At 41.0% G+C, this 21953-nt stretch overlaps 1 protein-coding gene across 12 annotated transcripts in view; it reads right to left on the bottom strand.

The window, feature by feature from the left end:
* PTPRM (protein tyrosine phosphatase receptor type M) overlaps positions 1 to 21953 on the bottom strand; it is an 836104-nt gene that overhangs the window by 57411 nt on the left and 756740 nt on the right. For all 12 annotated transcript variants that reach the window (XM_074383756.1, XM_074383758.1, XM_074383757.1 and 9 more), the window contains one exon: positions 1756 to 1853. In XM_074383756.1, coding sequence (XP_074239857.1) covers positions 1756 to 1853 — 98 coding nt within the window. The remainder of the gene's footprint in view (positions 1 to 1755; positions 1854 to 21953) is intronic.

The following is a 21953-nucleotide window of genomic DNA, read 5'->3' as shown; positions in this document are numbered from 1 at the left end:
TTGCTGGAAGTGCTTACCCCCACAGATCCTACCTAAGTGAAGATGGAGTCACTTCCTTGTCAATTCCCTGGGCTGGTGGGTGCTCTTCTCTCTTCTTCCCCGTCCCTCCTCCTCCCGCCACCTCCCCAGTTTGCCCTTTCTCCAAGGGTTTACTCTTTGTGGGTTTTGATTTTATGTGTCAGTCGACATCCAAATTCATAGCACTGTACATGTTCACATTATTTCCTGCCCTCAGTGGGCTTTAAAACCCAAGATCCAAGATCACAAAGATTGACGCTACCCACCCTCCCCCAAGACTCACATAGATCCTCCTGCCCAGGCACCTACGGGTGCATGCAAGTGCTATGATCTCTAGGATCTCTAGTCCTCACTTTGTTTCTGGACTATAGTGCTGCTGTCTTTATTAAAGGCTAATCTAAACATTTAAAAAAATTTATTTACATACTCATGTGATATACATATAAACAAATTAAAACACTCATTTATATTTTTAATCTAGAATTTCTAGATGTTTGTAGGAAGATTTTTCAGGTTAATGTGCCATTTTTGTTAGAATTGTATATATTTTCTACTTACTGAACATTCTCATTATGAGAGAATTTATAATGTGTTTCTCCTTCCTAGTTTGTGCCTCCTGAAACCTGAGAATTTTCTTTTATCATACTTTAAGTTCTGGGGTACATGTGCAGATTGTGCAGGATTTTTACATATGTATATACATGCTATGTTAGTTTGCTGCATCCTCCATCCCCGTCATCTACATTAGGTATTTCTCCTAATGTTATCCCTCCCCAATCCTCCCACTCCCTGCTATCCCTCCCCTAGCCCCACCACCCTGCAACAGGCTCCGGTGTGTGATGTTCCCTTCCCTGTGTCCATGTGTTCTCATTGTTCAACACCCACTCATGAGTGAGAACATGTGGTGTTTGATTTTCTGTTCTTGTGTCAGTTTGCTGAGAATGATGGAAACCTGAGAATCTTAAGAGATAACCCTTTTATGGCTCCTGTCCCATTATTTCAATTCTAGGATAACCTCTAGGCTGCTTTTACTGAGGGCAAATCTCATGATGCCAATTTCTCTTTGGTTAGCACAACCATGGAATTCAACTTACTGTAAATAAAGCAATTGTACTGTGTGTTTGCTCACTTTAAAATTTCACTTTGGAAATAATCCTAAAGCATATCACTACTGAGATTACAACTATATAACAGTTTCCTGGTTAAATAAAAGTAGTGCTCATAAACAGTTACTACTGACAAGGTAGCACAAGACCTTCGGAAAGATTACGCTTTCTATTCTACAGGTTTGAGAAACTGAGACCCAGGAAAGGCCTATTAAGAGAAGATGCTGGAATTCTAATCTAAGGATTGAATCTAGAGCTGCACATTGTTTTTAGAGCCAATTTTCTTGAGTTTTGGAATATAGTCGTGTCTAATGCAGCACCCATTGAGTTTTGACACTCAACAATCAGCATTCATGCTTAGAGGGATTTTGGGGCACTCAATATAGCCGGATAACAACTGCTTTTAAATCTTGAGTGCCTTTCCTGTCTGTTGCTATCGCAACAAATGAAAGCAATTCAGGCTATGTTTACTGATAATTTTTAAGCAACTGGAGCAAGCAATAGGAGGAGCTGCAGTAGTTAATGTTTTGGGGAGTACACATAATACTTCAAAAGCTTGCCTCATGCCTTACTTTCTGTTACCAACTACGTGAGGAACAAAATGGCCATTTGCAGCAGACGGTCCACTCACCCTTCCCACTTCCACAAGATTGGTCACCATGATGATGCTTGCAGTGTTTTCGTGCCACACCATCCTCCAGAAGTCATAGATGGTCTCCTGCATTGGCCCTGCAGCAAAACACAACAGGGACTTTTTGTTGTTGTTGTAAGTTTCAACTGGAAAATTTCCGGGGTTTGCAAATAAATCTAATACCCACATGCAGTTCCCTCACTTTTTAGTTGGACACAGGCCTCTAGTGTCAATGCAAAAAGAAACTCTTTCTAAAACTGCGCCTATAGAAATATCAAACTTTTCATTCGTGGCTGAATTTTCTCATGTCATCAAATACCTGCATTTGAGCTCTTTTTACCCCTCTTAAACTGCTACTGTAAAAGAAAGTTATTTCTCCATCATTTAGCTATTTATCTCCATAGTTCTCAAGAGTGAAATTTTAAAAAATAGGTAACATTACTCTTTCTGCTAACAACTGGCAGATATCCCAGGGAAGTGGTATATAGAATGAAATGAGCCTCTATAGGAAAAATGTCCTCTTCTTGTTTCTAATATTTTTCTTATTCTGTGCTATCTGTCAAATTAATTCATTTTTTTCCATCTGACTTTCTATAGTAAGGGAGAGAAGTTAAGAGTTTTAAGCAGTGGCACTTCCTCTCACTGAACATAAAGATTCCTGGCAGAACGCGAACAGCCATCTACTTCCTTAGCTCTTGGGATCTGAGCATGAAAAAGCTCTTTCTTATGGTGTGGAAAAAAAGAGGGAAATATATATTACAAAAGGCCAGTGCTATAGATAGAATCAGGTCCAGTAAGCTGGAATTTAAAATTTCTTTTAATCCAGATTTTTAAAAACCCCAAACTTGACTTTATGCCCATGCATACTTGAGGATATAAATGTAACAGCAGAAATCTTTATAAGAAATGTAGCGAGGCAAGGAAATGAGAGACATGCAACTTCAAAGTCTTGAACAGTCACACGCTATATGTGAAATTATACAAATGTTCAGGCACATCCAGGACCAGAACCCAATTGTACTACAGTATCTTGACATTTCAGATTGCCAGAATTGGAGCTCAAATATTTGAATTTGAGATTTGCTTCTGCCTTTTAACTGGCTGTGTGATTTGGGGCAAGTTACTTCACCTCTATGAGTTTCAGTGTCTTTTTTCTTTATATACTGATCACAGTAACACCTCTCAAGGTTATTTTGAGGATTCTTGGAATTAACGTATACCCAGGCATTTAATAAACAGCAAAACAACAGAAGGAAAACAACGTGCATTTAAAGATGTTTATTAATGGCTGTCCTTTTGCTGTGGCCTGGACACTGAACAACAGTGACACATCCAAGGGGCCCTTCAGTCAGTCCCCATCCCTCTTGACCAATAAGCAATCTGTTCTTGTGTAATTTTTCTTTTCCTTCCTCCCTGTCCAGGCCTCCTTTTCTTCCCTCCACAACACAAATTCCTATCATTTCTCTCTTGCTGCTTCTGACTACACTGTTACGCTCCCCATAAAAGTTGACTTGGTTTCCTGATGTCTCTACATCTAATCCCTTTGGGGAAGTGCACACCACCTCCCACAAAGCTCCACCAGCCATTTTGGCCACGTCCCTTGGCATGTGCGTGCCATTCTCCTGATGTAGAGGCTGAATATTTCAGTGACTTTAATCTAAGGTTACAGAGGGGACAAGCAAACATCGGATTCCATCAATCACTACAGTTCTGGCTTGCAGAGAGGTACAGTCATTGTGTACTTAACGGCTTGTTACTTATTCACAAGGGAAAAAAAAGCACTGAGTCCATCTTTGCGCAAACAGCCCAATGTGACCCCTGAATCAAAGAGGGGCCTTCACTAGGTACACAGGCCTGTGCCACCTACTCAGAAACTTCCAGAAATAGTTCTGATGACAATGGCTCTAATGGATGAATCAGAGGTCCCAGCATCACGGTAGCTTGTGCCTGCAGGAAGAGAAAAGCCACCTCCCTTCTCAGGGTGCAACAGGGGTTTCTCAGAGACACTCTAGGCTAGAGTGTCTGCCTCCAACATATTCCTTACTCCCACTTCCTGCCAGTCGACATCCTGGGATTGCTCAGCGTAAGACCCCCTTGGAGGGGAACTCAGCCTTCTTTATTTGCTGCTGTTTTCTTAGACCTAGGAAATGCCTGGCATGCAGCAGGAGCCCAGGGAATCAATGAACGGATGGTAAGTCTGTATGCGTGTGTGTAAACCATATTATTATGACAGTGTTATATTAAACACATACTAGGTACTGAGTAATATTAAGATGTAATGTTTGTATGATTCCCTTTCTCAACTTATATTTCTAAGATTATCTGGAGAAACGTGAAAACACAGTTTTTCCTCCTCTTCTATTCATGGAAAGGTGACACAGTCTGCAAGTATTTCTTCAGAAGGAGCATGATTATCACTTTCTCCTCAAAGCACGGCTTTGGAGTGATCTGTATAGTGCTGTTCCCAAGCACTATACAGATAACTCCTCTCAGTTTCCCTGTCCAGGGCTCTGCTTCCAGCTTAGCTCAATCCATCACCCTAGGTAATCACAGTGCAATCCTAGCTTCCCAGGGACTGTTCTCTATGGGAGGGACTGGTTCTCAACTCTAGCTGTGTATTAACATTACTGTGGAGATTTTAAAAATTCTCATGTCCTAACGCAAGAGACTGAACTGGGTTGGGGTGGGGGTTGGTCTGGGTGTGTTTTCAGATCTCTCCTATCTATAGCATCAAGGACATCAGCTCCACCTTCCAATCTAACCATCAGGTGCTCTCCTGTGGAGTTATAATTGTGAAATGCCAAATATTTGTTTATTTTGAATCTTCTGACTAGTCTAACCTTGCCTACTAGCTCTGTGAACCACGGAATCCTGTTTGCTCTGATTTAGAAGGAACTCCATTCATAATATGTCACCTGCGAACATGAACATGCCACCTCACCTTTGGGGCTGGGCATCAGTTAAGATGGCCTGGGTTTTTAAATGTTTATATAACGAAATTCACATTGTCTTGAAAATAAAGGGTGTTTATAAGCACTAGTAGCTCACGTGGCTGGTAACATACACTTACTTTCTGTGATTTTCTCATCATTGACCTACACTAAAAAAGATTAGGATACAAAAATAAACTAGGTGAAGTTCTTTTCAATGCTACAATTAGATACATGGATCCAGAAGAACAAAAAGAATTTGGTATTAAAATCTAAAAATGAAACTGAACAGAAAGATTATTCTGAAGAGATCCCAGAAAGAAAAAAAAAAGTGCAGGCAGAGACATCTCCCTGTAGTGCAGCTGGCCTTGCTCTCTCCTGTCTCCGCTCCTGCAGGTGCCAGGTGCTGTGCGGACAACGCTTGGCGGCCACTCCTTCTGCCACACATGTGGCTCCCTCCCTGACCCGGCCACTGTGGTGGCTTGACAGTAAAATTGCTCAGGGGTGGGCATTGGTGATTTGGGGCTGATGATTCAAGATACTTTTCCAAAGGTTCATTCAAATCCTGTGTGTGTATGTGTGTGTGTGTGTGTGTGTGTGTGTGTGTGTGGAAAATGGAAGAAGGAAGGCATCCAAATAAGGTTTTTAATGAAGAATGTATCAATCCTGTTTTTCTTTTCCACATATTTCAAATTATTTCCTGAGATTTCAATAAAATATTACTCAGCTACCTGTCTCCTGGCAAAATCAAAAAGTGCCCTCCAGGCCAGGGGAAGGGTAGACCTTTCTGTCACCAACAGCTACTTCATTTAGATTTGGCAGCTTTTGGCGGGGTCTGAGTGACCATGAGCCAACATCACAAATCCAAGGATGTGAGCCTAGTACATAAGGAGGCTCCTCTTAGCGCCCATACTCTTGAAGGACTGAAAGACAGGGGAACAGCATGGGAGGTCAGTATCGCTTTGCCTTTGACCTCTGACTCCCAAGATCACCGTGGATTGCTCACAGAGTGGACAAACAAATACATTCCCAAGATAAGGAACCCCAAACAGCAGGCAAGGAGCTCTGAAAAGCCTCCCTCTCTCAAGGTGTGAACAGGTGTACCTGCAAGATCGGGCATTTGATTTCCGCAGTTTCTGGCTGGGTGGGAGCCACTGTAATTGCTGTGGCGGTGCATTTACAGATGTTTGCACAATAGGCAAGACAGTTATTCCCAGCAGTTGTTCGCCCGTGGGACTACAGCACTCGAGAGGTAACATCTAGACATTTTAATAATATCTGGCCAGTAATCCATTCCATCTCCTCCAGCTGGCAGGGACACAGAGACCTCTGCTGAGAAGGAAAGGTGCAGGGGGCCACTCTTGTCTCCACCAAGCCCCGAAGGAACAAAAATAAAGGCAGAAATTTTTCTTCCAATAAAAAACATTAACCATTAGCAAGCGATGAAAAGCATAAATGAAAGACATTCAAAGATGGGCTTTATTGCATAAGATGAGTTCTCTAGTTCATGGAAACTGAGAGATATCAAAAATTATTGTTTCAACAATGTATAATATTCAAGTGATGGGTGCCTTTCAAGTAAAAGCCCACACTTCACCGCTAAGCAATATATCCATGTAACACAACTGCATTTGTACCCCTAAATCTATAAAAATGATTTCAAACCTTGATGACTTGTACCCCTTCTTTTCACATTTAAATTTCCATAAACTATATTTTCCACATTAACTAGAGCTGCTGAGGAGTCAAGGTCTCTTAAGCTCACAGTGGTATTTTTCAGTTTTTTGAAGTAAAGAAAGATAATATAAATACAAATTGGCATTCCATCATAAATAGAATAATACCTAATGTCCCTTAAACACTTACTACTTCCCAGGTCCTGCCTGAAGTAGTTTACATGTACTATTGCGTTAAATTTAGAAAACACCATCCTATGAAACAGGTCCTATTACCCCCATTTTACTGATGGAGACTGAGGCACAGGGAAGTCAAGCAAGGTGCCCAAGGTCACACAGCTAGTGAGCTATGCAGCTGAGTTTTTGAACCGGGAGTCTGACTCCATTGCATCATGCTGCTTCATTTGAACATCAAAAGCAACGCAGAAGGGCTCTAACATGCAGGTGTGTACCACACAGTCCTCACAATCCCAGCAAGAAGAAAACAGGAGAGAATCCATGTTAACCACACTGAAACCACCTCTTTAAAGCTGTTTTGATCTCAGGTCTCTTCCCTCCTTTAACACCTCCAAAGGCCTCCCACTGATACAGAATCAAATTCAACTTCATGAGCACAGCCAGCCCCCAAGCATCTCTGCTCACCCCACAGGATTACTTCAAGAGCACAGCACACCCCATTTTTCTCCCCTCCATTTCTGTCCCCTCTCCAAGTCCCAGCCACCATGACAACTCACCTACTTACCAAGTGGATGGATACAACTCCCCAAGCCCACATGGGGCCTCCCCCAAGTCCATCCCTTACCCGTCCGCCAGGGCTCATCTGTGAAGACTGTAAACCCAGTCTGTGCCTGGACCGTGTCAGGGCGCCTGCCCCTTGCTGACCACCTATCTCCCTCATACTCCTCCCCAGCGTCCTCCCACAAGAACTCCCTCTGCCGATGTGTCGATGTGTCGGTTAAAGCCTGCTTATCTCCTTGCTGGTTTCAGCTTAGCAGTCAGAAAGTCACTTCCTCCGGCCACTCTTCCAAGACCCAAGTCGAGGCTCCCTGTTTCTTCATGATGTTTAAAGTTCGTTGTTGTTCATGGAAAACACACTGGCACCACAACTAACTCGAACATCACGGTGAAGTGTGGGCTTTTAGGGCACCCATTACTTGAATATTACACATTGTTGAAATAATAATTTTTAATATCTCCCACTTTCCGTGAACCAGAGAACTCATCTTATGCAATAAAGCCCATCTTTGAATGTCTTTCATTTATGCTTTTCATCGCTTGTTTTTCATGGGTAATGTTTTTTTATTGAAATGTGGCCTCATGCCTAGCTAGCTTTGCTCCCTGATACCACTGGTCCTGGCCCCAGTGGGTGTGAGTGGCCACCCCTGCACACCGCAGTAAAGCACTCAGCCTAGTGTTAAATGCCAGGCATTCCGTGAGGAATGGTGGGGATGCAACTGTGAGTAATATACGCATGGTCTCCACCACCCAGGAGCTTGCAATTTTCTAAGGCAGAGATAACGCAAGAACAGCCTACACTCACATGTAAAGTGCAGTAAGGCAATCATCCTGAGACATTTAAACCTCGAACCTATGTAATCCCAGCTACTCAGAGGCTGAGACGGGAGGACTGCTTGAGCCCAGGAGTTTGAGACCAGCCTGTGCAACATAGTGGGAACCTGTCTCAAAAAAATTTAAAAAACTCTTCAAACTGAGCTATGCATACCCTTGGAGATACAAAAAGATGATCTAAGGCATATATGAGTAGTTCTTAAAGTATTAATTTCCAGATACTTAGTATCTATAAGAACTCTGCCAAAACTTATTTCTTAGGCAGGAGCCTCCAGCTTCCATATGCAATAGTTTTTCTTTTGTTTGTTCTTATTTTATTTTATTTTATTTTATTTATTTTATTTTTTGAGACAGAGTCTAGCTCTGTTGCCCAGGCTGGAGTGCAATGGTATGATCACGGCCCACTGTAGCCCTGACCTCCTAGATTGAAACGATCCTCCCACCTCAGCCTCCTGAGTAGCTTGGACCACAGGCACTAAGCCCAGCTAATTTTTGTATTTTTGGTAGAGATGGGGATCTCACTATGTTGCGCAGGCTGGTTTTGAACTCCTAGATTCAAGCAAACTGCCTTTCTTGTCTGCTCAAAGTGCTGTGATTACAGGCATGAGCCACAGTGCCCAGCCTCACAACAGTCTTTCATAAACTTGAAAAACCCACCTGTGTCAAATATGACCACGGGGCACTGCCCGGCTGTAAAAATCAGTATTCCTGCCCAGGTTTGGGCAGGAATACTGGCTCCAGAAACTCACTTCCCTGTCTGAACAGTTCTGTTAGGAGTAAAACTTGGTATTTTGGCTTATGTTAAGATGTTCTGAACTTAGAACCACTGAAACAGTTGAGGTTGGTAGTATTTATTACTTTTTAAAATTTCTTTTTATGAGACAGAGTCTCTCTGTCACCCCGGCTGGAGTGCAGTGGCACAATCATGGGTCATTGCAACCTCTGGCTTCCAGGTTCAAGTGATTCTCCTGCCTCAGCCTCATGAGTAGCTGGGACTACACGCATGCACCACCATGCCGGCTTAACTTTTGTGTTTTTAGTACAGACAAGGTTTCACCATGTTGGCCAGGCTGGTCTCCAACTCCTAATCTCAAATGATTCACCTGTCTCAGCCTCCCAAAGTGCTGGGATTACAGGCATCAGTGCCACGTCTGGCCATATTTATTCTTTTAAATAGAATCAGAATGCTTTTTAGGAGAGCCAAATTTTCTTGAATGAAACCCGTAAGTGAAAGTTTCATGAGTTTTGTTTCAGGTTTGATATGCTTGAATCTGTAAGGCAGTTTAAAAATGTCACATATCATAAAATATTTATTCAAATTATATCATATTGTCTCTTATTAAGAAATACAGTTACATAAACATGTGATTAAAATTTTAGGTATCAAGCTGAAATGTTTAGAGCGGGTGCATAATTTCTTCAAACTTCTTTTGCGGATACACAAGAAAAGTCTGAAGGCCAGGGTCAGTAAGTGATGGATGAGGATGCCTGTGAAGTCAAAGTCAGGAAGAGCTTAGGTCTGACTGGCGAGGCAGCAACAGGACTAGCACTGTTGAAGTCAGGCACCTGCCATGGGTCTCAAAGGATGGGGTGTGACTCCGAAGCAGGGAGAGGGGAGGGAGAGTGGGGATGGCAGGAGCCACTTGTTGCCACTTGGGAGGGGAAGGGGACTCCCATGAAGCCAACTTGTAGGAAATGTAAAATTTTGTAAGATTTGCAAGTTCTGATTTTAGGAACGGAAGACGATGATGACAGATACTAAAAAACACGACTAAGGAAATTTCCAGTTTTAGAATCAAAGCTTGAGCAAGTCAGAGGAAGAAAACAGAGGAAGAAGTGTCTGGTTGTCTTAACAGACTCTGGGGAGCAGGGGGCACCTGTACTGCAAGGAGGTTTCATCAGGTGTGGGCTCAGCCTTAGGTGTGACCAGGTGTCAACAGGCAAGGTTGAATGAAGTGGGCCTAGGGGAGCCGGGAACAGTGGGCTGAGAGAAATGGTAAACTGAGCCCAGCTATCCATAGCCAAGTCCAAAGGCTCCCACTGAGCTCTCTTGCATATTCCAGAGAGATGCCAGTGTCCAGAGGAGAAGGGTCTACTCTTTCCATTGAACAAAACAAATCCTAAGAAACAGAATATGTCGAATGTGAACAGTAAAGAAAAGTGAAGAAAAAGATCATGGCCTGTATTATTAAGGAGAGGGAAAATTTAAACATTTTATAATTTTACAATTATCGTGGCAAGAACAGATCCCTGGGCATCCAAAAGGTTGGTGGAGATCTGCAGCAGAAATGTCCAGGTGGTGATGGGTCGGGAATCCAAAGGACAGCAGCAATGTGGCTGCAGGTGATGGCTCAGCACAGGGAGAGCCTGGGACAGGAAGGTGAGAGCTCTCGCAGGGCAGGGGGCAGACACTAAGCTGGCCTTCTGTGACTGGCATGGCCAGCGTGGGCTCCAAGGCTCCCCAGTGTGGCAATGAGGCTCAGGTGGGCTCAGGAACCAGGAGATTGGTGGATGGGCTGACCTCTTGATTCCAACCAGGGAAGACTGGACTGTACTAGGAAGACAGTGTTAAAATCATGGGGGACTCTTGCTGTCCCTAAGGCTCTGTCAGCAATAAAAGAAGCTGAAGCTTCTCGGCTGGAATGAAGGGAACCCAGGACAAGGGTGTTGTGGACAAATAAATAGGTACAGCTAGACAGTCCCCTCAGGCAGGGCTGTATGCTGCTCTTTATATGCAGGATCTCATTATTCCCCACCACAGTGGTGTGAGGCAGGAGCCCTACTCCAGCACAAGAAACAGGCTTAGCAGATGAAGTGCCTTTGTTAGAGCTTGCGGGAAATAGAAAAGTTCCTCTTCAAAGTTTCCTTTCTTGTTTAAGAAAAATCGTGTTAGAAATAATAGTTTTGTTTTCTTGAGACAGAATCGCCAGGCTGGAGTGCAGTGGCACAATCTTGGCTCAATGCAACCTCTGCCCCCACCCGGGTTCAAGTATTTCTCCTGCCTCAGCCTCCAGAATAGATGGGACTATAGGCATGCACCACCATGCCCAGCTAATTTTTGTATTTTAGTAGAGATGGGGTTTTACCATGTTGACCAGGATGGTCTCAATCTCTTGACCTCATGATCTGCCCGCCTTTTTTCAAAGCCTTCTTGCTTTTTGCTAGTAGCTCTTTGTTAAGCCCTATCCAATGTAGCTGTTAGACATGCTTACAGGCACGTAGTACATTCTGCGCCCTTGTACTTAAGATGATCTGTACGTACTCACAGGCATGTCCCAGCTCGCAGCCTATGCCCCTTCCTCATTTGGACTCCCTTTTTGTTCTCCATTGCTTTTATCTGTTTAGAAAAGTTTTAAGTTGTTAGTCAATCAGGTTTTAGTTTAGATTGTGAGGTCAGGCTCCAGTCAATTGAGATCAGATGCAGCAGTAAGGACGACCCCAAACGCATAAGAGAGAAACATGTCAGCTGTCCACTTTCCTTTGTTGGTTTACTCTATGGCAAGATTGCTAACGGGGGTACCCTTTCTGCAGGAAGTAAAAAAGAATTGCTTTGCTGAGAGATCCTTTATCCCAGTACTGATTTTTTTCTTTGCAGCATCAAAAATTTACACATAACAGAGCTGCACAGTCAGTATGTGGCAAAGCTGGGATTCCAATCCAGGTCAGCTGAGCAACACTGTTCTGACTACAGAACGAACTGAACTGCCCGAGACCGGGGCCCCTGTTGGAGCGTGTCACTGGAATGTTTGTTTCTAGTGTGGTCCTGGGACCTGAAGGAGGGAGTGTGTGGTAGGGGTACACATCAAATGGCAGAAGTGCAAAGGGAAGGGGAGGGACCTTAAGGCAAAGCAGCTGCCGGAAACCTGGGCTGCCCCCTCAGGCACTGGCAGCCAGTTCCCTCCATCAGCAATGAGGCGGGACTTGAAGGTGGAAGACGATGAGCCTGAGAGTCAGGCATTTATTTTAAAGCTCTTGCTACATGAATAAAAGTAGTCCTAAATTTTTGATCCATGATTGCTCCTGTTGTCGTTGGCAATAATCTATAATAGGGGTTATGAAGTCAGTTACTCAATGTTTAGAGAACTAGGTGCCCCTTCAGTGGTTCTCTAAGTTTTTATTATAAAGCTTTATGTGATTTTTCAACACGATGTTTCCATAACACTTAAGACTATAATTTTACATTGAGTAACTTTTCGTTTTTACAGTAGTGAGATGTAAATGGTAAAATATGCCACCATGCTTTACAGACTGAATCCGCCTCGTGTGTTACAGAAGTGGTAACAGTGACACAGAAAATAACTTGGCTTCAGCATTAATAATCTTTTAATATCACTTATTTGATAGCTGCATTTGCTCTCCCCTGAGGCTACTTATGTTAAAATCTTGGAATTTTTATCAATAACGTTTTGTTTCAGCTGCAGAAAAGGAAAAGCAAAGTTGAGATGGGTGGGACAAGGGATGTGATATGCTCATTTTCCTGAACCGCTAAGAGTATCCCAAGAAAATTACCATTGAAAAGAAACAATAGAAATCAGCTAATGAACTACAAGCAAACACACTAAGAATTGTTCTACGATGGGGAAAACTGGGAAATATTTTATTTAACCTAAAATCAAAAATACAACTGGCCTGTTAAAACAGCATTTTCTATGAATAACTCTCACATGAAACACTCTTTATGTCTAGAATTACAGGGTTAGACATGTTCACTGATCCACTGGAATTTTAATTTGGTGACAGTAAAAGAAGAGAAAAGCTATAATAAAATATATCGTTGTATAAGTAGTGTTCAAAGTAATGACTTAAATAATAAATGTTAAATAGTGTTTTCAGTTAATAAATTCCAGTGGTGCCACACAATGACACATCTCTTCTCAACTGGAGTAGGTTTTCCTGTGACAAGTCTTTTCCCTTTACCTGGCCCTCTCTGGTTGGCAGGTACTTGCCATTTGCCCAATTTCTTCTAAATTGACTTGCAGGTATGTGCTCTTCTTATATGTAAATCAGGCATACACTTTCTTTTGTATCCATGATTAGCCTATTCCTCAACACATAACCCATATATTGATGCTTACATTTCACTCATCCCATTCTCCAAAATTCTCCTTTCAGATTGAAATAAGAAAATGTGACAATATAAACTATGTGACTATTTGTGGCTTTCTCTACATAATTAGTTTCATGGAATGTTTGCTTCTGGGTATATTTCTAGAACATATGAAATCCTGATTGGACACCAAAAGGTTATGTCCAATTTAATTAAGAGAAAATAGGTATAAACCAAACATTAACAGACAGGTTGTAAATAAACACTAAAATAGTCTAGGAAACCTCTGTCTATAACAGGCGTCCCCAAACTATGGCCCGAGGGCCGCATGAGGCCCCCTGAGGCCATTTATCTGGCCCCCCACCGCACTTCAGGAAGGGGCACCTCTTTCATTGGTGGTCAGTGAGAGGAGCACAGTACGTGGCGGCCCTCCAACGGTCTGAGGGACAGTGAACTGGGCCCCTGTATAAAAAGTTTGGGGACGCCTGGTCTATAATATGCTATAACCCTTCAACCATCATCTCTTTTCTGGTTAATAATCTTTTCTTTTAATCATGTATTTGATTAAAATGATTACAAAATGTTTAAAAATACATAAAGGATAATTACATATTAGATATTTAATATGTCTTAATAAAGGTAAATTCAATCAATAATTATTTTCTTCCTAAGAAACACAAGGAACTTACTATGTTTTAATTTCATGTTTACCTTCCCATTTTCCAAATTATTGTTGTCTAGAACTTAGTTCTAATATGAGTTTATCACACCTTGATTTGTTACGATTCTAATTCCTTTATTCTAAGTTTTGCACACCTTCATGGTTTTTATTTTGGTTTTCCTGAATTTATTTTTACTAGGATAAAGTTCATGCATTTCCACACTACTTTTATGTCTCCAGTTATAGCAAAAATAGATAAAGAAGTATTTTTTTGAGAAAAGTCAGTTGAAAACAAAATGACTCAAGTGTTCTGAGCACTTCCGTTTCTCTATCCAGAATTCCAAGATCTTTAAATAAGAAAATGAATGAAATATTAGTGGCTTTGAGACCTCATTTTGTCATCTCTTAAAGAGGTTTTCTTTTTTCTTAAAAACATTTTAAAGTTAACGTGAATGAGGCATAGAGCAGAAAATCAGACACCGCATATTCTCACTCATAGGCGGGTGTTTAACAATGAGAACACATGGACACAGGGAGGGGAGCATCACACACTGGGGTCTGTCAGGGGGAAATGGGGGAGGGACGGGGGTGGGGAGGTGGGGAGAGACAGCATGGGGAGAAATGTCAGATATAGGTGAAGGGGAGGAAGGCAGCAAATCACACTGCCATGTGTGTACCTATGCAACAATCTTGCATGTTCTTCGCATGTACCCCAAAACATAAAATGCAATTAAAAATAAATAAATAAATAAATAAAAAATAATAAAAAAATAAAATAAAAATCCACAAGATCATCCTTAAAACCTTAAAAGAGATAATTTCTGATGTACATACATACATGAGATGGGTAGATGCAAAGAACGTGATTTGCTCATTTTCCTGAGCTGCTAAGAGTATCCCAAGAAAAAAAACCATTTAAAAGAAACAACGGAAATCATCAAATAGAAAATAAATATTTCTAACCATTTAGATATATGTGCTAACATAATTTTAAATAAAAATGTAAAAATAAGGCATTTAAAAAACACCCATGGTTGCTTTCATACCACGTATACCATATGATGATTTAAATCACAATCATGGGTTTTGTAAAACAACAACAACAACAAACTCATCTATAAAAACACTGGCACACAGACTTCAAAGTGACACAAATTATCCTAAAAATTAAGAAAACTTAAAGAATACACCCTATTTGTAAAATAGAAGCAGAATAAGACTGGGCTGATCATGCTGCTAGAAAATTTGTTTTGGAAACTTGTTAATAAATTCTTGGTGAAAATTCTTAATGTCCATTTTGCTTTCCCTGTGTGAGCAGTGAGTGAGATTCTGGGCATGGGTCAGGGTGGGGAGCCACCTGCAAGTACCTGAAGCCAAGAGCATGACTGCTCACTAGTCATGACTGCTCACTAGTGTAATGTTTATGCTTTATTGCCAGCATGTAAATGTTTCACTGGGTTAATCCTTTTTTTTGTAAAGCATATAACTACCATATGGTAGTATTACCCTAAAAAGAACAATAATTCCCACAGAACTCTGCAGTCTTTTTCCTAAACTGACATCAGTACTCAGCTGCACATGCATTTCTCTATATGAAGTTGCTTTCCCAAGTGGCCTGGAGAAATTCCCTTCAGTTCAACTCACTCTATCTGCCACCTCCTTGATACAGAGCATGACTGGCATTTTTAGGCAGCTGGTCAACCTCTAGCCAAACAGAAGATGGAAGCTGCATAGCCAGCCCCATCCAACACACACAGGTTGCAGGAGTAGGCCAAGAGTGCACACCTCTCCCCTGGTCTCCCTCTTATTCCCCGCTGCCTTCTGCTTCTCTGCCATTATTATTTTCCTTCCCTGAAGATCATGTCTCTATCCTATTTTGATCTCCAGAGGCTTCTGAGTCTTCCAAAGCTCTTCGGTAAAACATTACTGTATAATTCTTATCTCAGGAACTGCTTTCAATGAAGCCTGTTAGGAAGAAACTTGTCTGAGTTTTGGAATTAAGCTGTTTTCACTCACATGTCATCTGACTTTAAGTGTGCACCAGGGAAGCCTTCAGAACACCAAGATGAAGAGCTGACACTGCTATCAGAGCTGCTCCTGCTCAATTTCTGCAAGACTTCAAAAACAGAAGGGAAATATGCTTTTCCAGCTTATGATACAGCTGTTGTCTTTCCAACCTTTGTCTGACTTCAGTTTAACAGTGAACCGTGATGGCACACTTTGTACTCTGGAGGGAGTACAGGATGTTGGTGCACACTTAAGTAGCTCCATTTGATACATCCTTCTGGAAGGAAGCATTACCAGGTGTAGGATGTATCAGCTTTTATGAAAACTACAGGAGTATACACTACACAACGGTTAAAACCTGAACTGCCTCTCTGCTATTGAGAGATATGTCTTTTGGAACACACAGAATGATAATGACAATAATAGTAACTGTAGCTAATATTTATAGAGAGGTTGCTTGGAGAGCTAGTATCTGATCCTAGGCTGTGCAACTGTAGAGTCCGTACTTTCATTAACCATTCTGCCTATTGTCCTTTAGTGGGGAGTGGAGAGTCCAGGCCTAATTACTGACATAAAACATGGTTGTATATGGAAGAAATTTTAGGGCCAAGTTGAAGAGATCTGATTGTGACTATGTTGCATAAAGCAAAGAAGTATCTATGGGTAAAACCAATAATGGGGTGGTTTGTAGCCTAGCATGACATGCTTTTGGAATTGAAATGTTCCAAAGCATTTCTGGAAACTCCATCTACCTAAAGAAACCATTATTTGAATTTTGCTCTTTTTGACTCTGTTGAGTCCTCTTCCAGAATGAGACCTCTCTAGCAGTTACGTAAACTTTTTCAGGTTGCAGTGGTATCACTGTGAAAGGGAATGCAAAGTTTTCTGTTCTTCTTAATATGGAAAACAGGTTGGGAAAGGCAGACACATCAGATTTGAGTGATGGGATACAGTTTAGGGATCCAAAGAGGATCTCTAATGTAGACAATAAAATGGGAGTAGGTGGTGTGTGGCAACAATATGCTCTACAATGCAGAGATAGAGACACTGCTTCCAGAGGGACCTTCAGTCCCTGATCCCTGAGACAGGCTGAATGGCAGTGTGCATGGGGAGCTGAAAAGAGGTGCAGGAGAAGGTGCTGTGGCCTCGGAAGGAAGGAACAGGACAGATGTCCACAGCACAGGGACGTCCTGCTGGCGGAGGTACAGAGCATTCATCAGTGTTGGTCTCCAAAGAGAATGCTCAGAAACTGAGCTTGGGTACTTGTGTGTGCCGTAAAGAGGGGAAAAAGAGAAGGCAATCAAGGAGAGAAAAAAACGAATTGCAGCCTTCAGAATGCAGGGGTTTGGTGACCCAGAGGATATGGCTGCCTTCTGTCAGGGAGAAGTACAGCAAAGGGAAAAGCCTATATTCATTTGCTTTAGGGGCTACTGCCAGAGAAATAAAAGCTTTCATTAGACTCTATCTTCCTTAATTAAACTCTTCTTAGCACACAAGTGGAATCCTCTTTTATTTAAGAAAAAAGAGAATAAATCTAATAAATGAATGAAATAGAGATAAATTGGCTCCCTAGACATAGCTCAGTGCAGGGAGTCTCAAATTTTCCATGGCAGTGAAGGGTGTTGCATCAGGAAATTTCCAGCAGCTTCCTTTGGAGTGAGAAGGCAAGAAACAAAAGTTACTGGTTATAGTCAGAAACTTTCTAAACTGTTTGCTGCTTTGAAAAACTTGTCCTAAACTATGCCCATAAATGAAAAAGAAACCTGGTGTCCAGATTCTGGAAAAGTGGTTTTAGGTCTGCACTGGGTCTTATTTTTTCATCTGCAAAATGGGGTAGGAGTGGAGGAGAAAAACAGCTTAAAGAAGTTCCCAGTCCAGGCGGAACGCCTCATGCCCATAATCCTAGCAATCTGGGAGACCGAGGTGACTGCTTGAGGCCAAGAGTTTGAAACAGCCTGAGCAACATAGCAAGACACTCTCTCTACAAACAATAAAATAAGAATTAGTCAGGCATGGTTGCTTATGCCTATAGTACTAGCTACTCAGGAGGCTGAGGCAGGAGGATCCCATGAGCCCAGGAGTTGGAGGCTGCAGTGAGTTATGATCATGACACTATATTCTAGCCTGGGTGACAAAGTGAGACCACGTCTCTTGAAAAAAATCTAAAAAATTAAAAATAAAAAAGGAGTCCCCAAATCTGTAGGTGCATTAAAATCACAAATCAGTAAGAGTTGAGTGTCATTTATGCATACCTCCACACTGTGTAATTCTGACATCACTGCTATATTCCTGACCCTGTGCTGATCCTGGCAAGTGGCAGGTACACAGACACCTTTGTGCAATTTTGAATGAACCAGGCTATAAAGGAGTAGCTTTGCCTTGTAGGGGCTTGTGGTGCTGGAGGCCCGGGGAAGCCAGTACTTTGGAAAGTACATGGGTATTAGTTTCAGCTCTTTTCTTTTAAAGGGCTTAACCTGGTAGAAAGATGTAACCTCAGATTTCTTCCTCCTGATGAATGAGGAAGAAATGTTCCCCATAGGGGAACAGGTCTATCTAAACATAAAAGGTTTCTCCTAGGTTGAATTTTGAACACGCTCTATTAAATAGGAACATTAGTCCATGTAGTTTGCAAATACTTTTGCATATGTGACTCACTTGAACTTATGTGGATGAACGTCTCTTAAATACAGTTCTGCTTTAAGTGGTGTCAACTGTTTTAATTACAAAACAAGGAAACTGGACTGTGAGCTTCTTAAAGTTTCCAACAGCTCTAAAAGATTCTATAAATTTTCTACTTCAGATGAGGAACACCTCTAAATTCCTCTTGAAGGTTTAAAAAGCATTTGTTTTAAGACATCCTATGTCTGGATGCCTGCTTAAGTACATCATTTATTTTCAAATTATTCTGTATTAACTTAGGTTCTATTATTAGAGGGCCACATTTTCCTTATAGCATCCCTAACAACATAGGTGAATGTTACCTAACATGCTTTATTTTTGACTCCATCTTTTAATTTTAACTCTTTCTTTAAATGTTTTCATTGCTAATGAGCAAGTTTACTTATAGCACAGGGATGAGAAATGTCTATGAAAGTGACCTTTTGGCTAATTGGCCACTATCTTTTGAAATTAATCTAGTGAAGAGAAACTATTGTTTAAAAGGAAGTTTCTGGATAAGCTGTTAATTACAGTTGTCTTTCTCTCTTGGAAAACCACAGATGGTTGGTAAAATGCAGGCAGGTTATGTATAAACTTGGCCTTGGTTAGCTGGAATACTTATGACAGTGACTTTCATGAGGGGGTCACTGTTTGCTTCTATAAAAATCACATTTTCTCAAAGCTTCCCTATTTAAATTTGGAAACCAGAGAATACTCCACTTCACTAGATAATACTTTAAAATTAGTCTCAAATAAGACGTAACAAGTGAATCCAAAACATAACCTACAACCCGCTGAAAATGCAGGAACAACTTTGCCAGGAAGCACAGTGTTAGCTAACACAGAATTTGCACTTGAAGTGCAAGCCTCACTGGTGCTTAGAAGAATAAAAACAAAAGTTGTTTACTGAAGGCTGAGCTTTTGATTAAAAAAAAGTTCTTTCAGTTCTACTGAGAAATAATTTCAAGTGCTCATCTCCATCTGGAGGACAGAATGCAAGAGACAAAGGCTTCTTTACAGAGCGTGCAGAAGTTACACTGACGCTCTGTGAACCCTCCACCACAAGAATGGTTTGCCCAGGAAAGTAAGTGCAGCATTCAAAGCATTATTATTTATTGCTTCAGAGGCCTGAAGGGAATTTTAAGCTGGAAAAATATAAACCATATTTGTCATTTTGAAAAATCTTTATTAAAAATATACCAGAAGTATGTGGAAGAAATGTAGATGAAAAGCAGATTGACAGCAAATAGAATGAAGTCACTACAGCAAAGTTTTAACTGTTGTGCAGTGTTTGAGGCTCTGTAAATATTTCCACACAAACCTTCACTTCCACATTTTTATTATTTTCACACAAAAGTTTGTTCCTAGCTGAAAGTATCTGGAGAGAACTTTTTAGGCTTCTCTTTTTCAAATTATGCACAAATTATAACTACAGACAAAACTGATTATATGTATGGGTCGGGGGTTGCACAAACAGGGTCAGGGTAGACCCAAGTGAAGTTAGTTTAACAAGATAGACTGTCTCTAAAGATAGGATTTGATTTACTGACATATGAAAAGAAATCCAAAGAATAGAAACTGACCAGCCTTTAACATGAAACGGAAATAGAGATGTTGGAGATAATGATGCCAAGATCCACCCCAGGAAGTAGATACTTTACCAGGTCAACATGAGCTATCCTTTCTTCCTGGCTGAAATATTCTACTGTCTAAGTTGTGTGTGTGGCAAACAGTAATCCCCAATCCATTCATTTATTCATTCATTCACTTATTGTTGTATTCTTACTGAGCTTATGCTCTATGCCAACTCACTACCAGAAAGGTGGTGCATACTTATTGAATAATGAATAAACTCTGCGACCCCTTCTTCTGATGCCCTGGTCATGATGAAGTGATCTTCTGCCTACACATCTTCTTCACACAGAATGCTCCTGCCTGATCTTGGGCAGTTCTGTCTGATGGATGCTTACACTTTTCATTGTAAATGACGATCTGGTATCTGGTTGTCTTTCTTTCTTTTTTTTTTTTTTTGCTTGAAAACTTTATTAAAATAAGGTTTAAACCTGAAAAAAGAGTGATAAGAATGCTAGCCCTTTGTGTAAAATCAGCAAGAAAAAGGAAACAGGGAGAGAAAGAGAGGAAAGGAAGGAGGGGAGGGAGGGAGGGAGGGAGAGAGAGGGAGGGAGGGAGGGCAGCATCTGGTTTTCTATATCAGTTCCTGTGGTCTTTGCCAATGTGACCTGGCATCCTCAAAGATGACACTGAGCATCTGGATCCTCAGCATAAAAGGAAAACAGTGATGGTGGTGATAAGGTCAGTGGCATGTGATAGGGGCCTATCTGGATGGCCAATTCCCCACTGGGCACAATCTCTATGAATTGCTCCAAGGCTTCTTAACTATGTACAGTTTAAGTTCATTCACATGGGAGAAATGAAAAGTTCATGTCACTAGCTTTTTAGGGGTTTACATAAGACTATTTAAATTTTGAAATGTGAGCATATGCAATTAGTAAGACCTATGCTTTTTTGTCTGAGTATATTCTCAAGGTCAGCAAAGAAGGACGTTATTTTGTAAATAGGCACTTACTAGGTATTAAAAAGAAAATGCCTTTGCTGGAGGCTATCAAAATGCTATTTCCTAGGTTATATTCCAGGATTTTTATAGTTTGAGGTTTCACATTTAATTCTTTAATTCATCTTGAGTTGATTTTTGTATATGGTATAAGGAAGGGGTCCAGTTTTACTCTTCTGCATATGGCTAACCAATTATCCCAGTACCATTTATTGAATAGGCAGTCCTTTCCCCATTGCTTGTTTTTGTCAACTTTGTCAAAGATCAGATGGTTATAGGTGTGTGGCCTTATTTCTGGGCTCTCCATTCTGTTCCATTGGTTTATGTGTATGCTTTTGTACCAGTTCCATGCTGTTTTGGTTACTCTAAGTATCGTTTCAAGTCACATAAAGTGATGCTTCCAGCTTTGTTCATTTTGCTTAGGATTGCCTTGGCTATTTGGACTCTTTTATGGTTCCATACGAATTTTAAAACAGGTTTTTCTAATTCTGTGAAGAATGTCATTGGTAGTTTGATAGGAATAGCATTAAATCTGTAAACTGCTTTGAGCAGTATGGCCATTTAAACAATATTGCTTCTTCCTCTCCATGAGCCTGAACTATTTTTTCACTGTTTGTATCATCTCTGATTTCTTGAGCAGTCTTTTGTAGTTCTCATTGTAGAGATCTTTCACCTCCTCAGATGCCAAAAGCAATTGCAACAAATACAAAAACTGACAAATAAGACCTAATTAAAGAGCTTCTGCACAACAAGAAAAACTATCAAGGGAGCAAACAGACAAACCTACCGAATGGGAGAAAATAATTTCAAACTATGAATTCAACAAAGGTCTAATATCCAGAGTCTATAAGAAAGTTAAGCAAATTAACAAGCAATAACCAAATAACCCCATTAAAAAGTGGGCAAAGGACAGGAGCAGACATACTTGAAAAGAAGGCACCATGTGGCCAGCAAGTATATGGAAAATGCCCAACATCATTAATCGTTAGAGAAATGCATATTAAAACTGCAATGAGATACCATCTCACATCAAGCAGAATGGCTATTATTAAAAAGAAAAAATAAGAGATGTTGGAGA

This window comes from Saimiri boliviensis, chromosome 13 (genome assembly GCF_048565385.1).
Source record: "Saimiri boliviensis isolate mSaiBol1 chromosome 13, mSaiBol1.pri, whole genome shotgun sequence".
Classification (NCBI taxonomy): domain Eukaryota; kingdom Metazoa; phylum Chordata; class Mammalia; order Primates; family Cebidae; genus Saimiri; species Saimiri boliviensis.
This window is presented reverse-complemented; position numbering and strand designations above follow the sequence as displayed.